This window comes from Delphinus delphis, chromosome 11 (genome assembly GCF_949987515.2).
Source record: "Delphinus delphis chromosome 11, mDelDel1.2, whole genome shotgun sequence".
Classification (NCBI taxonomy): Eukaryota; Metazoa; Chordata; class Mammalia; order Artiodactyla; family Delphinidae; genus Delphinus; species Delphinus delphis.
The window spans coordinates 26,606,379-26,621,461 of NC_082693.1; the positions used below are offsets into that span (position 1 = coordinate 26,606,379).

A 15,083-nucleotide genomic window follows, 5' to 3' on the forward strand; every position below is an offset into this window, starting at 1 on the left:
GTCTGAATTTTTGAAATTACCATTTATCAAAATTAAGGAAACTTCTTTCTATTCTTGGTTTTATACAATTGTTCTTTTAATGAATTTTAATTGAATTTTATCAAAAGTTCTTGGATCTGTTGAAACGATCATATGATTTTTAAAATAATTTTAATGTAATTACTTTGATTAATTTTCAATGACAAACTTGTATTCCTGAAATAAACTCAGTTTGATCATGATGTTATCTTTTTCATGTATCACCCCATTTGGTTTGCTAACATTTTGTTCAGGACTTTTGTGTTTGTTTCTGTGAGATTGGCTTCTTAATTGTCTTTCTTTTCAGCTTTGGTATGATAGGCTCAGTAAATAAGCTATGAAGTGTTCCCTCTTTTATCCTTTTAAAGAGGTTATATTAGATTATCTCTTCCATAAATGGTAGAACATTCCAGTACAGCCACACGGCCCTGCTGTTTTCTTTGTGAAGATATTTAATTATAGATGTTAGGGTATGTTTTTTCAAGGAATTTCTCCATTCCCCCTAAATTTTAAATGTTTGGAACTCAAGATATATACATTACCGTTTTAATGTCTGTAAGATCAGTGATAGCCTCTTTTCCCAATACAGTGGGTTTTTTTTTTTTTATGATGATCAGTGTTGTCAGAGGCTTATTGAGTTTTATTTGTTACCAACTTGTGACTTACTGAATCTCTGTTCTCATTTTATTTCACTGTCTTTTCCTTGGATTAACTTATTTTTAACTTTGTATGATAAATACAGAGATTGTTTCCCAGTCTTCTTCTAAATAAGTCTATTTAATGTTATAAATTATCCTCAAGTCATATGTTAACATGGGGTTGGGAGCCCATTATGGACTAAATGAACTGTGTGTCTTGTCATCCCCCCCCCCCCCCACCAAATGCATATGTTGAAGCTCTGACCTCCAGTGTGACTATTTTTAGAGATGGGGCCTTTAGAGAGGTAATTAAGGTAAATGAGGTCATAAGGGTGGGGTCTGATTCAATAGGTCTGGTATCCTATTGGATAATTAGAGGAAAAGACACCAGAGCTTACTGCATTCTTTATTTCTTAATTATTTGGCAGTTTCCTAGGTCCTTTTTCTACAATTTCTAGATTAATTCCACTGTGAATTAATCTGAATTATTGTAATCCTTCAAAAATGAGATTTGCTTATGGCCTAGCCATATGGTCAGTACCGGTAAAAATTCCATGTGCATTGGAAAGAATGTGTATTCTGCAGTTGTTTGGTATACTATTAATACGTTTAAGTCAAGTATTACGTATTACGTCAATAAGTTTTAAGTCAGATTTGTCCGTTTTTAGATATGTCCCTGTACTGTTGGTGAGAGTATAAATTATTTCAGTCTTTTTGGAAGGCAGTTTGTCACTGCTTATGAAAATAATTTTAGTGTCTTTTGACATATTGATTTCACTTGTAGGAATTTCCAGAAACAGCACAAATATAAAAGCATAAATACAAGAATTCTTAGTATAGGATAGTTTATAAGTGCAAAAACTTAAGAAAACCAAATGTCTGTCAATAGAGAAATGGTTAAATGGTGATATACACAGAAAGTGGAATGTTATGCAGACAGTGAGATAGATTATGTGTAGTTGAAATGATAAGATATCCTAGATATAGTAATGAAAATGAGGCTAACTGTGTAGACAGCATGTTTGGTAGGACTCCGTTTGTCTTAAAAGATGAGGTTTTATCTATGTATTGGTGTTTTTTTATATATAGAAATTTTCTGAAAGAAAGGTAACAGTAGGTACCCCTAGGGAGTTAGATATTGGAGATGGACAGTAGTAAGGGCTTCTTACTATATGCTTGATTTTTTTTAATTTTATTTTTTACAGTGATCATGGGTTACTTAGAATAAAGAGCTAGTTAAAATAAGTAAATGCAGAAAGTAATTGTCTCTTAAGTGTAACAAACAAAATACTAACTATATTGGGTGGAATGAATTTCTGTTGAACACACCAGAAAATTTTATTGACATTTGCCATATTTATTATTACATCTTCCTCTGCTGTTCCTCTTATCCAAATCAAAGATGAAGCTTTCTCTAGTCTGAGGTTTCAGGAATTTTGCTAGACATAGTCAGCATTGGTGATAAGGTAAACTAAGAAAATTATCTTAGAAATTCTGACCTGGCAAAACAGATTTTTAATAAAAGATCTTTATTTCCTACAGATTCCTGACATTCAAAACAGCTGGCTTTTAATACACTGCTACTGCATCAAATCAACAATGAACTGGAATGCAAAATCAGAGAGTGTCACCTTACCACCACAGTATCCTAAAAAACAGGCATCTTTTTTGGAGCAAACTTTAGTAAACACACTTACCACAGCATCTCAAAGTTCTTTAAACCATCCTGGAAGTAACCAAGAACCGTGCCTATTTCTCAGTAATTTAAATCCAGTTTCACAGCCGCTGCTCAACATCAGAAATTATAAAACTCCTCAACAAATCCCTATTTCTGATATGCATAGTGGGACCATTGTGACCTCACAAACTTCAGTAGAAAGAATAACATATGCAAATGTTAAAGGACCCAAACAGCCAAATCACGATTTGCAAATGTCTTCAGGAGTTACACAGGATGTATGGTTGAACTCACCAATGAGGAATTCTATGCTTTCTCATACAGGGGCAACTATATCTCATCAGACTGGTTTAGGAACGAATACGCCCAATGTACGTGCACTACAGAATCAATTTCTAACATCAGATACCTATTCCATGCAACTACAAATGATCCCTTCTAATTCCGGAAGAGTTCCTATAACTTACCAAGGAAACCCGAGACTTAACCTACCTGTATCAGAGCAACAGGTTGATTGGGCACAGCAGTGTGCATCCAGTGGATTGACTTACCCAGATTACAGGCCCCTTCCAAAGCAATATAGTTACTCATCACGAAGCTTTTTGCCGGAGCCTACTCTTCAGAAACAAACCCCTATGTCATCTGTATCATCACAAGTTAAAAATAGTCAATCTCCAAATCCTGCCCTGACTTTACAGTCAAAGCAGATTGCAACTGTACCGTCATATCAATATGCGGTTACTCAAACTGACAGAAGACCTCCTCCTCCTTATGACTGTAGGTATGCAAGCCAGCCTCTGCAAAGTACTCAGCATGTTGTTAAACACACTTCTATGGAAGTTCCTCAGAGTCAAGAAATGCACTTACCTGAAATGAGGAAAGACTTTTGTAGAGGCTTTCAGCAGCAGTGGCAAAACCTTAATGAAAATTTCAGCACAATGGGAAATTCCTGTAACTTGAGAGTAAATATCAATCAGCCTTTTAATGAACCTGTTAGATCTTACGTGGATGGTGTTCAGGCTCTTACTCAAAATAATGAAGAGAAAAGAGTGGATTCTCAAAATCTAACTTCAAATCAAGTACTGGACACAAGTGCCACAAAAGAAAAGTTAGTGAGGGATATTAAAACATTAGTAGAAATAAAAAAGAAGTTTTCGGACCTTGCAAGGAAAATTAAAATTAATAAAAATCTTCTGATGGCAGCAGGTTGTATTAAAACAACTAATACCTCTTACAGTGAATCAGCTCAAAATTGTGGGTTGTCTCTGAAACAAACTGCCAAAATCCAGTCTGGACCACAGGTAACCCTAGGCCCTCCATATACTGTGGAGGATAAACCACCAACAGTAATGGAATCTGCAGAAGAAACAAATAGAACACACAATACATTGAATTCCAACCTTCAGGACAGAAATTTTAACCAAGTCAGTTCTGTTTTACTAAATTCTGGCTGTTCACAAGTTGTGAGTTCTTTAAAGACGTCAACTGTTGAGATTACCCAGGCAATATTAAATAACACCCAGTTTTCATCAGGAAATTTAGTCAATGTTGCACAAAATGTGCCAACAAATTCTGAAGCAACTTCTCTTCCTCAGTCTACATCCTTTGAGGAATATGTTTCAAAGTATCCAAATAAAAATAGGCTGATTCTCAGTTTACTTGCATCTGGAAATAAAACTCAGAAGAAATTATTAAAAGATACTAATGAACGTATTCATGATTCTAAACTGCATAGTTTTGAAATGAATCCAAATATCCAGAACACTGGTAACCAAGTGAATTTGAAAACCATGGAAACTCCAGGTACTCCAACTACTTGTAATATAAATGCCAAGATATCAAACAACTCTTCTTGCTTTGAGCATAAATCCTTCAATGGAATGTCTTCTAAAAGTGACTCTCACTTTTCCATGGACTTGCTAGCAACATGTCTGTCTTTGTGGAAAAAGCAACCTTCAGAACCTACGGAAGAAAAACAGTGTAATGAGTCAAAAAAACCCACAGCAGCAGTTGGAATTTCAAAGCCTGCGGACATCTGTGAGAAGAGTCCATTTTCAGCTGTGGTAAATTCTCAGAATAAAATTGTAAACAGCTCACAAGACACAGTTTTATCAACGGTAGCACAGAATTATGAGTCTTCAGGAGCAACTACTACTAAGGGGATTGCTGTAGTATCACCCTTAATTCTTTCAGATGTCAAAACATTGTCTGTCAAAGGTATAACACCTGAAGCTTTACCTGAAACAATGTATCCAGTTATTAAAGAAGGCAGTGTTTGTAGCTTACAAAACAAATCCTCAGAAAATACTGCTGCTTTGAACGTTAATGAACCAGTGACAAGTACCACAAGCACCAAGATTTTCCCACTAATTCAGAAGGATAAGCAAAGTGAGTCAACTAATACTAATTCAGAAGTCACCCCTAATACCAATCAAGGAAAGCATAACAAATTAGAACCAGATATCCAGTATCCTGTGAGTGATCAGCAAACCTCATATCTATCAAAGGACAGTGATATTGTGGGCAGAGATGTATTACAGATTGGCAGTATTTGTTCTCTTGTTGAAGGTGATACCTCTTATAATTCCCAAATAGCAGAGATATTCAGCTTGCCCTCTTTGCAAAAGGTTGAGCCACAGAAAGCTCTACCCAATCACCAAGTAATGAACAGTAGACAAAATGAACAATTTGACAATATCACTGGGAATAAAGACGATGACTTTCAAAAAGATAATTTTGTACAGTGCACAGATGTTTCACATAAAATAACTGATCAGTCAGAGTCACTGCAACCCCCAGAACCATCGACTTTGAAGTACATTGGAGCAAAGAGTGGAATTCCAGAGGAAAGCAGTTTGGAGCATATCACTAAAAATGAAAGCATGGCTAATGATATGTGTTCACCAGCTGCTATTCAGTGGGATAGTTACCCTCAGGAAGCAGCCCAGGATCCTACAACAAATGAGAATCTCGAAGATAAGACATCGATCTTATACCTACATGATCAGCTGTCAGAACTTTTAAAAGAGTTTCCCTATGGTATTGAACCTGTGAACGTGCATGAAGGTTTTGTGGTCCAACAGATGGCACACCAAATCTCAAAAGCTCAAACTTGTAATAAAACTGGTTGTGACTGCAAAGACTCAACAGACCAGATACAAATTACAATATTAAATTCAGAGCAAATGAAAGAATTATTTCCTGAACAGGATGATCAACCCAATGAGGTAGACAAACTGACAGAGCCTCAGAAAGAAAAGCCTGTCACAAAAGAAGGGAACCAGTGTGACCCACAAGCACATGCAGTTGAAGAAACCTGTGGTTCTGTAATACTGGATTCAGAAAAAGATGATGTCCGTTGTTGTGCATTGGGGTGGCTCTCTATGGTTTATGAAGGAGTACCTCAATGCCAGTGTAATTCCACTAAGAACTCAACTTCAAAGGAAGAAAAAGGGAAAGATCCACGTTCTCCTTTGGAGACTAACGGTTATAAACAAGAAGAGAGAACCTCTGACAGAGATGTTCCTATTGCATTTAACAGTCCTCCAAATAATCAGCTGAAGATTCCTCTGACTTGTCCAATTGAGAAAAAATATTTTCCTGAAACAGAGCAAGACAGGAATATAAAAGATAAATCCAAATCAGAACATAACAGCTCATTAAGGACAGAACAAGAATTATCTGGTCACTTTTTATCTAAAGGTGATAAAAAGCCAGATTCTTTGCAGAGTCACAAAAGAAAAAGAAAACTGCAATTTCATGAGGTAACTTTTCACTCCACTAACAAAACTGCAAAATTTTCTCAAGAGAGCCTGCAGAGGAAGCTCATGGCACAAAACTTACGACCACTAAAACCAAAGATGGGTTTTTTGACAAGTAAAAATAAAGATTTGCATGTGAAGAATGGTTCTTTGGTACAGTCATTATCACCGGAAAAGAGAAAATTGAAAGCAGGTGGCTCTAAACAAAAAGTTTTGGAAAAGAAGTTAGATGAAGGGAGCATACTTGATTCAGAGATAAAGAAGAAGAAATATGATAAACAAGAGCAGAATAAGAATGTGGGAGGTGGTGCATTTAAATTCTGTAACCTTTTCTCAACCACAGGTGAAAGAGCCAGGATTAAAGAAAAGACAGTGTCAAATGTTAAGTCCTCAGGCTCTATGGATAGCTCCTCTAAAATTAATAGAGTTCTGTCACCAAAGGAGTATTTATCAAGGCAGAAGCATAAAGAAACATTAAAGAAAAACTACCTGAAAAATGTACCATGTGATTCTCAGTATATGAGATCAAATAAACTTTCTACGCGAGTGGGAAGTTGTGGGAGATCAAATGAGAGACACAATGGCAGTGTACAGACCTCTAAGGAATCATTAAATACTGGTACAAGCCATGGTAAAAACCTCAAAGCCCATCATTCCAAGGAGTCTAAAACATACATTTCAAGGAATATTAAAGGAACAGTTGGTGGAAAGCAACCTGATAAAATGTGGATTGATAAAACCAAATTAGACAAAAATTTAAGTAATGTAAATAATGACGAATTCTGCCAAATGGCTTCCCAAGCAAAGGATCAAAGGAAACTGTATCTGAATAGAGTTGCATTTAAATGCACTGAACGTGAGCGCATTTGTCTCACGAAATTAGACAGTTCACCCAGGAAGCTTAATAAAGAAAAGAGACCAGAAAATAAACCTAAGACCCTTTTACCTGTGAAAGATGCCACAGAGAAACTAAGCATGCTGGAGTTTAAATTATGTCCAGATGGACTATTTAAGAATACAAACCCTGTTAAAGACCAGAATGATCTGCCATCTACTCCTAGGAAGGAGCAAGCTCCTGTGCAAGGTCCAGTATGATTTTTTTTGATGGTGTCTGCAACATTGTAATACTGTAGTTCAGCAAGTGACAGAGCATCTCTCCTGACTTCCCTGTAGCTAGGAGAGACTTAAATACATTTTGCCTTTACTTAGTATTTAGTTTTCTCAGTAAGTTGATGGTTCATTGGGCAATATTTGTTTTAAGTTTGTGTCCCACTTATTTTAAATTATATTACATTCACATTAAAGGTAAGAGGTATATAAAATTGTAAGGTTTGCCAAATACAAAGATTTCCTTTTGTGCCAAGAAGTGACTTAGCACTCTTTGTGCTAAGTCAGAAAAGCATCAAGTGTACATTATTTCAGGTCTTGCCTTTGTTCATTCTCTTTTGGGACTTGCAGTTTCAAAGCCCTGTGAATTTGAAATTTTGGTCTAAGTGTTAGGAGATATGTAATGTTAATGAAATCTTTTTGTACACACGGAAGTGGTTTGCCTTATAGTCATCTTTGAAGCAGTTGGTGATTGTGTTATCACTGAAGTGGTACCTTCTAGTCTACTCATGAAGTATGCAATGGGAGGATCTTGGAAGCAGTGTTGTCCATTGTTGAGTTACCAAACCCGAATGGAAATCATGACTGTTGGTTAGCCGAAGGACAGAATTCTCAATGTAGTGCAAGATGGAAGGAGAAAATAGAGGACTCATTATTTGTGGTAGAAGGAAACATTTATGGGTTGTGGATAGTATATGTAAAACGGTGTGTTGAGAAACCCAGATTGGAAAACTAAAGGATTTGAATGGAAATCGTAGTTTTTCCTGTACTGTGTTCAGACAGTATCTGTTTGGGTGCATAAAATTACAATGTAAATAAGGTACTTTTTCTTGGAAGTTGGTAGGGATATATGAGTATATAGAGTATAAAATTCATTTTGTAAAGTACTGGTGATTACACTTGGTTCTTCAAACTAGATCCTTAGAATCTGAGGGCCTGGTTGGAAGTGGGTGCAGCAGCAGTGTGAGGTACATTCTGTCTCATGTGCCCTTAAGTATCTTGAGATGTGTTGGTGTTCAGCCCAAGTGGGAGAAACATAATTACATAATGAAGGTAAACTTTTAAATTGTGAGATTCAGGCACGTCATAGGGGAGAAAGCATTTTTCCATGCCCTTTTTAGTTATGTGTGAATATATCTGATGCCTTCTAAAATCTAATTTAGGCTTACATGGTTTTCCTTCATTATAGTACTAAAAGAGATGAATAGCAATATCTAGAGATCTGAAAATGAATATTTAAATAGTTTCAGGAATAAAAAGTACAAAAGAAGACTGGTTAAAATGTTTGACTGAGGAGAAAAGGATGCCGGAAGCCAACCAAGAAATAGGTAAAACTGTCTATTTAAGTTTTTATTTTACTTACCTGGCACTCTATCATATATAAGCTGGATTACAGTTATGGAAACTATTGTGAAGTTTGGTTTTTATCCATATTCTTTTAGAAGATAGTTCAGTGTCTGTATGAGTGGTAGGAAGACATTCTCCTATTTTTTCTGTCATGCTGTGGACAGAGAAGTAGTGATCTATTTCCTTTTAACAAGAGAATTCTCATCACAGTGACTTAAGACAAGGGGTTGGCATGCTTCTTCTGTGTAGATAGGTTTTGCAATTCATAATGTCTCTCCTAAATACTCTAACATTGCAGTGAGAAATGGCTGTAGAATAATGAATGAGCATGGGCTATGTTCCAATTAAACTTTACCAAAACTTGCTAGAGGCCGGGCTTGGCCCACAGGCATACCCTGTTAGCCAACCCCTAGATTAGATTATTTGCAAGTTAGTTAATTAAATTCTCAAAACCAGGGAGACAAAGATGTTCCCATTTATCAATGAGAGGTTAGATCATTTGGCTAAAGTTACATAGCCAGTAACTCAATAGGGACTTGAACCACATCCCTGTCTTCAAAGTTTATTAAGTGTGGAATTTGAGTTATTTTGATGACGAAAGACTGATGCTCATAGTTTTTTGTTTCGGTGTGGTTTTGGGTTTTTTGGGGTTTTGTTTGTTTGTTTACTGGGAAGGGTTTTGGGCTGAGGGCCAACAAGAAAACCAGAGTTTTTAGTATCTGATTTTTAATTAGTGGAATGAATGTATTTTGTGTTTTAGGGTTTTGCATTGAGAACTGGAACCTAGGGTTCAGGAAATTTAGTTTGGGTTAATTAAATATGAAGAGTTCATAAGAGTCTTTTGAAAATTGGGAGAAGCAGAATTTTGCCATGAGCAGCAATAAAGAGAAGCAAGAGAAGAAGTGTGACAAAGGTTGAGAAGAGCTTATAAAGAATATATGTAAGCAGGCATGTAGAAATGGAGGCTTATACATTGAAGATACATAAAGGGAAAAAGAAACCTGAATGAAAGAATCAAAGGAAGAAGAAATGTGCACTCTTAATTAGAACAGGAAGACAACGGAAAGAGGGGAAAATTAATTAGTGAGAGAGTAGAAAACACACCCCTAAAGTTGGAACACAGGAAGTGAAATATGAGAAAGATGGAAATGGGTGTGGAGATTGCAGCAAGAAAGTTCCTTGGAAAAAGGGAGGGCCATAAGTTTTGCTTCAGAGAGAGTTGGGAGGCATAACTGGAATCTGAATCTGAAAATACTCTGAAGACAGATATATGCACAGGTTGACCAGAGGCTCAGGGAGCAGCATGAGCTAAACGACAGACGTGAAGATAACCTGCGGACAGGATGAGCAATAAACACTGAAGGTGGGACATCAGTACTCAGGATCACTATGAAAATGACACAAAGCAGGGCCCAGGTGCAATGAGAGATGCAGCAGGGTGAGAGAAAAGCTAAGAAACAAGTCCAGAGCTCTGTCAAGAGTCTTACAAGGGCTTCCCTGGTAGCGCAGAGGTTCAGAATCTGCCTGCCAACGCAGGGGACATGGGTTCGTGCCCCGATCCGGGAAGACCCCACATGCTGTGGAGCAACTAAGCCCGTGTGCCACAACTGCTGAGCCTGCACTCTAGAGCCTGTGAGCCATAACTACTGAAGCCCACGTGCCTAGAGCCCGCTCACTGCAACTGGAGAGAGCCTGCGTGCAGACAAAGACCCAACGCAGCCAAAAATAAATAAAAATAAAATTATAATTAAAAAAAAAAAGTCTTATGAGACTCAGGGAAATCATGAAAGACAGAACATACCAAGAGGAAGAAGCTGAAGAACTGGAACTCCCAGAGAGCTATAAAAAACACGCTTTAGATAAGCAACACCTAAATTTGGTGTCAACGGTTGGAGTGTAGATGGAGCAAGTCGTGAAGCTGTCAGGGTGAGGTAGAAGAAGAGGAGGTGACAGAATCCAGCGGAAAGCAGCTTAGAGCTGCACCTCAGGTATCAGCATTCATAACAGAAAGCTGATGTGCACGGAGAGGAATTTGAAACAGATAAAGAATTAAGAGTAGCTGGCCTCTGTTAGCAAAAAAAATAAAGAAAGAAGAGGACAGAGTGCTTGACCCACCCAGGCAGAAAAAGGTACAAGAAAACTTATTCAGAAAGGAGTGGCTACAGCAGGAATGTGAAGTACGGGAATTCAGAATTGGAACAGCTTCTGAGATATAGAGGCACATCTAGAAATACACAGAAAAAGGAAAAGCTGGCTGGGCCCATCAAAAAAAGGGATAGTGAGGCTAATAACAGCACTGAAATAGTCTAAAGAAACAGAAAAATACAGATATTTCTTAGAACACCTAGTGCATAACAAGGCCAGAATATGCAAGCTGTACCTTCCATTTACTCTTTGTAACTGGCTTGCGTTTGTGCTTTTTATATTGCTAGTTTAGATGGCTGTTAAGAAAGTCACGTTCATAATAGTATGCAAATAATGAGTTTTTATTGGGCAAGCGTACAGGTAGAGCAGAATAGCCCTGGGCAGTAAAGATGGGGGTGATGTTAGAAAACAGCCCCCAAAGGAGAGGCAAGATGTCCTGTGTATTTACTTTATAATTCTGTAGGTAAAGAGCCATAGTTTGTCACACTTAGCTCTTTCCCTAATTTTTTATCCCAGAGAACAACGCATGTTTTCCGTCTCAATTTATATTGATTGTATACTAGTCACTAACATTAAGAGTAATAAAGTAAATAAAATTTTTGTTTCCTTAGATGATAATGTTTTGGCTAATTCAAGACTCTCCAAGAGAAGTTTCAGTGCAGATGGATTTGAGACACTACAAAACCCAGTAAAAGATTCAAAAGCAATGTTTCAAACCTACAAAAAGATGTACATGGAGAAGAGAAGCAGAAGTCTTGGTAGCAGTCCTTTAGAATAATTTTCAGACTTTAATTCTTCTGATGGTTCTCTAATTGCCACAAGAAAATTTCTGTCACTTTCTGTTCAAATTATTTTTCTGGAAATACTCAGATTGCCGTGATAAAATTTCTCAGAGTTTGGTTACCATTTTAGGTTATGTATATCATTGAAGTTACTTAATTAAATTGGCTTGAGAACCTTATCTGTGGGTACCAGGCATAAGAAATAGATGGTATTTGTCAGGGAAACCATGAATTCTGACATTATTGAACCAAGTTTACCATTATTTTAAAATGAATTATTATACAAATCTTGTTTTGAAATGCTAACTATCCATCCTAAGGGAGACCTGTGCATTACTTAAGGACTTATTTCCTCTGGGACTGTATTTTTGTTTCTAAAACTTATTAGCAAAATTTATTTTTCAGAAATCCTCACTGTGAATGTCAAAGTATATTCTTAAGTATTTTATACTGAATTGTAAACTTTTTGTCGGAGTCTTGTTTTATACTTGTTAAACTGAACATAATTTTTGGATAACATCTAAACATTACTTTTCATACTTGAAATAAACATTTATTTTTTAAAAAGTATATCCGAAACAGTTTGATTTGTGTTTCATTTCCTGCCCTCACAACAGAGCACATTTTAGAAAGGTGTTTTTAAAAGGAGAAATGTTAATTAAGCTGTCACAAGTAAATATTTTCAGGTTCATTCATTAGAAGAGCAAAAATTTACTAGGTTCAGGAAATTGCAAGGAAGGCAAAATATAACTCTTCAGATGTTTCTGGGCTTTTATGACTACTAGAAGTAGAAATGTGTTGTTTTCATAAAATCTTAATGCTACATAGTTCACACATATTAAAACTATAGTAAACTCTTATGTATATTTTATCACAAGTTTTAAAAATACATTCTGAAGACTTGAGAAGACTGGGCTTCTCAAAATATTAAATAGCATGCTTCCATAGGAAAAGCCATTGTGCTCTTCCTGAGCAATGTCAGTAGAAGGATCAGTTAGAAAAGCAATGGTTGGTAGAACTGGCACCATAGCACCAGTCGAGTCAATGCAATGGTTCCAAGCTATGAATATTAGTGGTCATTATATTGGTCATTGTGTTCTTTTTTTTTTTTAACTTTATTTTACATTGGACTATAGTTGATTAACAGTGTTGTGATAGTTTCAGTTGTACAACGAACTGATTCAGTTATACATGTATGTATACTTCAAATTTTTTTCCCATTTAGGTTTTTAAATAACATTGAGCAGAGTTCCCTGTGCTATACAGTAGGTCCTTGGTTATCCATATTTTTATTGGGGTATAGTGGCTTTACAATGTTGTGTTTGGTTATCCATTTTAAATATAGCAGTGTGTACATGCCAATCCCAAACTCCCTAACTATCCCTTCCCCCCGGTAACCATAAGTTCATTCCCTAAGTCTGTTAGTCTGTTTCTGTTTTTTAAATAAGTTCATTTGTATCAGTTCTTTTTAAATTCCACATATGAGCAGTAACATACGATATTTCTCTTACTTCACTCAGTCTGACTTAATTTCACTCAGCATAACAATCTCTAGGTCCATCCATGTTGCTGCAAATGACATTATTTCATTGTTTTTAATTACTGAGTAATATTCCATTGTATATGTGTACCACATTTTCCTTTATCCATTCCTCTGTCGATGGACATTCAGGTTGCTTCCATATCTTGGCTATTGTAAACAATGCTGCAATGAACATTGGCGTGCATGTACCCATTCTGACCATGTGTTTCTCCAGATACATGCCCTGGAGTGGGACTGCAGAATCATACAGTAGCTCTATTATTAGATTTTTAAGGAACCTCCATACTGTTCTCCATAATGGCTTCACCAATTCACATTCCCACCAACGGTGCAAGAGGGTTCCCTTCTCTCCACACCCTCTCCAGCATTTATTGTTTGTAGATTTTTTGATGATAGCCATTTTGACTGGTGTGAGGTGATGTCTCATTGTAGTTTTGATTTGCATTTCTCTAATAATTAGCAATGTTGAACATCTTTTCATGTGCCTCTTGGCCATCTGTATGTCTTCTTTGGAGAAATGTCTATTTAGGTCTTCTGCCCATTTTTTGATTGGGTTGTTTGTTTTGATGATATTAAGCCGCATGAGCTGCTTGTAAATTTTGGAGACTATTCCCTTGTTGGTCACTTCATTTGCAAATATTTTTGTCCATTCTGCAGGTTGTCTTTTCGTTCTGTTTATGGTTTGCTTTGCTCTGCAGAAGCTTTTAAGTTTAATTAGGTTCCATTTGTTTATTTTTATTTTCATTACTGTAGGAGGTGGATCAAAGAAGATATTGCTGTGATTTATGTCAGATTGTTCTGCGTATGTTTTCCTCTAAGAGTTTTATAGTGTCTGGTCTTACATTTAGGTCTTTGATCCATTTTGAGTTTATTTTTGTGTATCGTGTTAAAGAATGTTCTAATTTCATTTTTTTACATGTAGTTGCCCTGTTTTCCCAGCACCATTTGTTGAAGAGGCTGCCTTTCCACCATTGCATAATCTTGCTTCCTTTGTCATAGATTGACCGTAGGTGCCTGGGCTTATTTCTGGACTTTCTAATCTCTTTCTATCAATGGACCCATTAATCTATATTTCTGTTTTTGTGCCAGTACCATACTGTTTTGATGACTATAGCTTTGTAGTATAGCATGAAGTCAGGGAACCTGATTCCTCCAGCTCCATTTTTCTATCTCAAGATCGCTTTGCCTATTTGGGGTCTTTTGTGTCTCCATACAAATTTTAAGATTTTTTGTTCTGGGCTTCCCTGGTGGTGCAGTGCTTGAGAATCTGCCTGCCAATGCAGGAGACATAGGTTTGATCCTTGGTCCGAGAAGATGCCGTGGAGCAACTAAGCCCATGCACCACAACTACTGAGCCTGCACTCTAGAGCCCGTGAGCCACAACTACTGAAGCTCGCGTGCCTAGAGCCCATACTCCCCAACAAGAGAAGCCCGCCCACTGCAAAGAAGAGTAGCCCCTGCTCACCGCAACTAGAGAAAGCCCACGCGCAGCAAGGAAGACCCAACTCAGCCAAAAATAAATAAATAAAATTAATAAATATATTTTTAAAAAAAGATTTTTTGTTCTAGTTTGGTGAAAAATGCCATTGGTAATTTGATAGGGATTGCCTTGAATCTGTAGATTGACTTGTATAGTATAGTCATTTTCACATTATTGATTCTTCCAATCCAACATGATATATCTTTCCATCTGTGTCATCTTTGATTTCTTTCATCAGTGTCTTATAGTTTTCACAGTACAAGTCTTTTGTCTCCTTAGGTAGGGTTATTCCTAGGTATCAGTATTTTATTCTGTTTGATGCAGTGGTAAATGGGGTGTTGTTAGTGTATAGAAATGCAACAGATTTCTGTGTATTAATTTTGAAACCGGCAACTTTACCAAATTCATTGATGAGCCCAGTAGTTTTCTGGTAGTATCTTTAGGATTCTCTATGTATAGTGTCATGTCACGTGCAAACAGTGACAGTTTTACTTCTTTTACAATTTGAATTCCTTTTATTTCTTTTTCTTCTCTGATTGCCGTCACTAGGACTTCCAAAACTACGTTGAATAAAAGTGGCAAGA

The 15,083-nt window shown here is 36.7% G+C and overlaps 1 protein-coding gene across 2 annotated transcripts in view; it reads left to right on the forward strand.

Annotated features, from left to right (window-relative positions):
* Positions 1 to 12,046, forward strand: part of RESF1 (retroelement silencing factor 1) — a 38,602-nt gene extending 26,556 nt beyond the window's left edge. Inside the window, exons 3-5 of one of the 2 annotated variants that reach the window (XM_060024558.1) lie at positions 2,199 to 7,179; positions 8,447 to 8,530; positions 11,306 to 12,046. In XM_060024558.1, coding sequence (XP_059880541.1) covers positions 2,256 to 7,179; positions 8,447 to 8,530; positions 11,306 to 11,472 — 5,175 coding nt within the window. In that variant the 5' untranslated portion in view covers positions 2,199 to 2,255 and the 3' untranslated portion in view covers positions 11,473 to 12,046. The remainder of the gene's footprint in view (positions 1 to 2,198; positions 7,180 to 8,446; positions 8,531 to 11,305) is intronic. The other variant, XM_060024559.1, reaches the window with a different exon arrangement.
* The last annotated feature ends 3,037 nt before the right edge of the window (positions 12,047 to 15,083 follow it).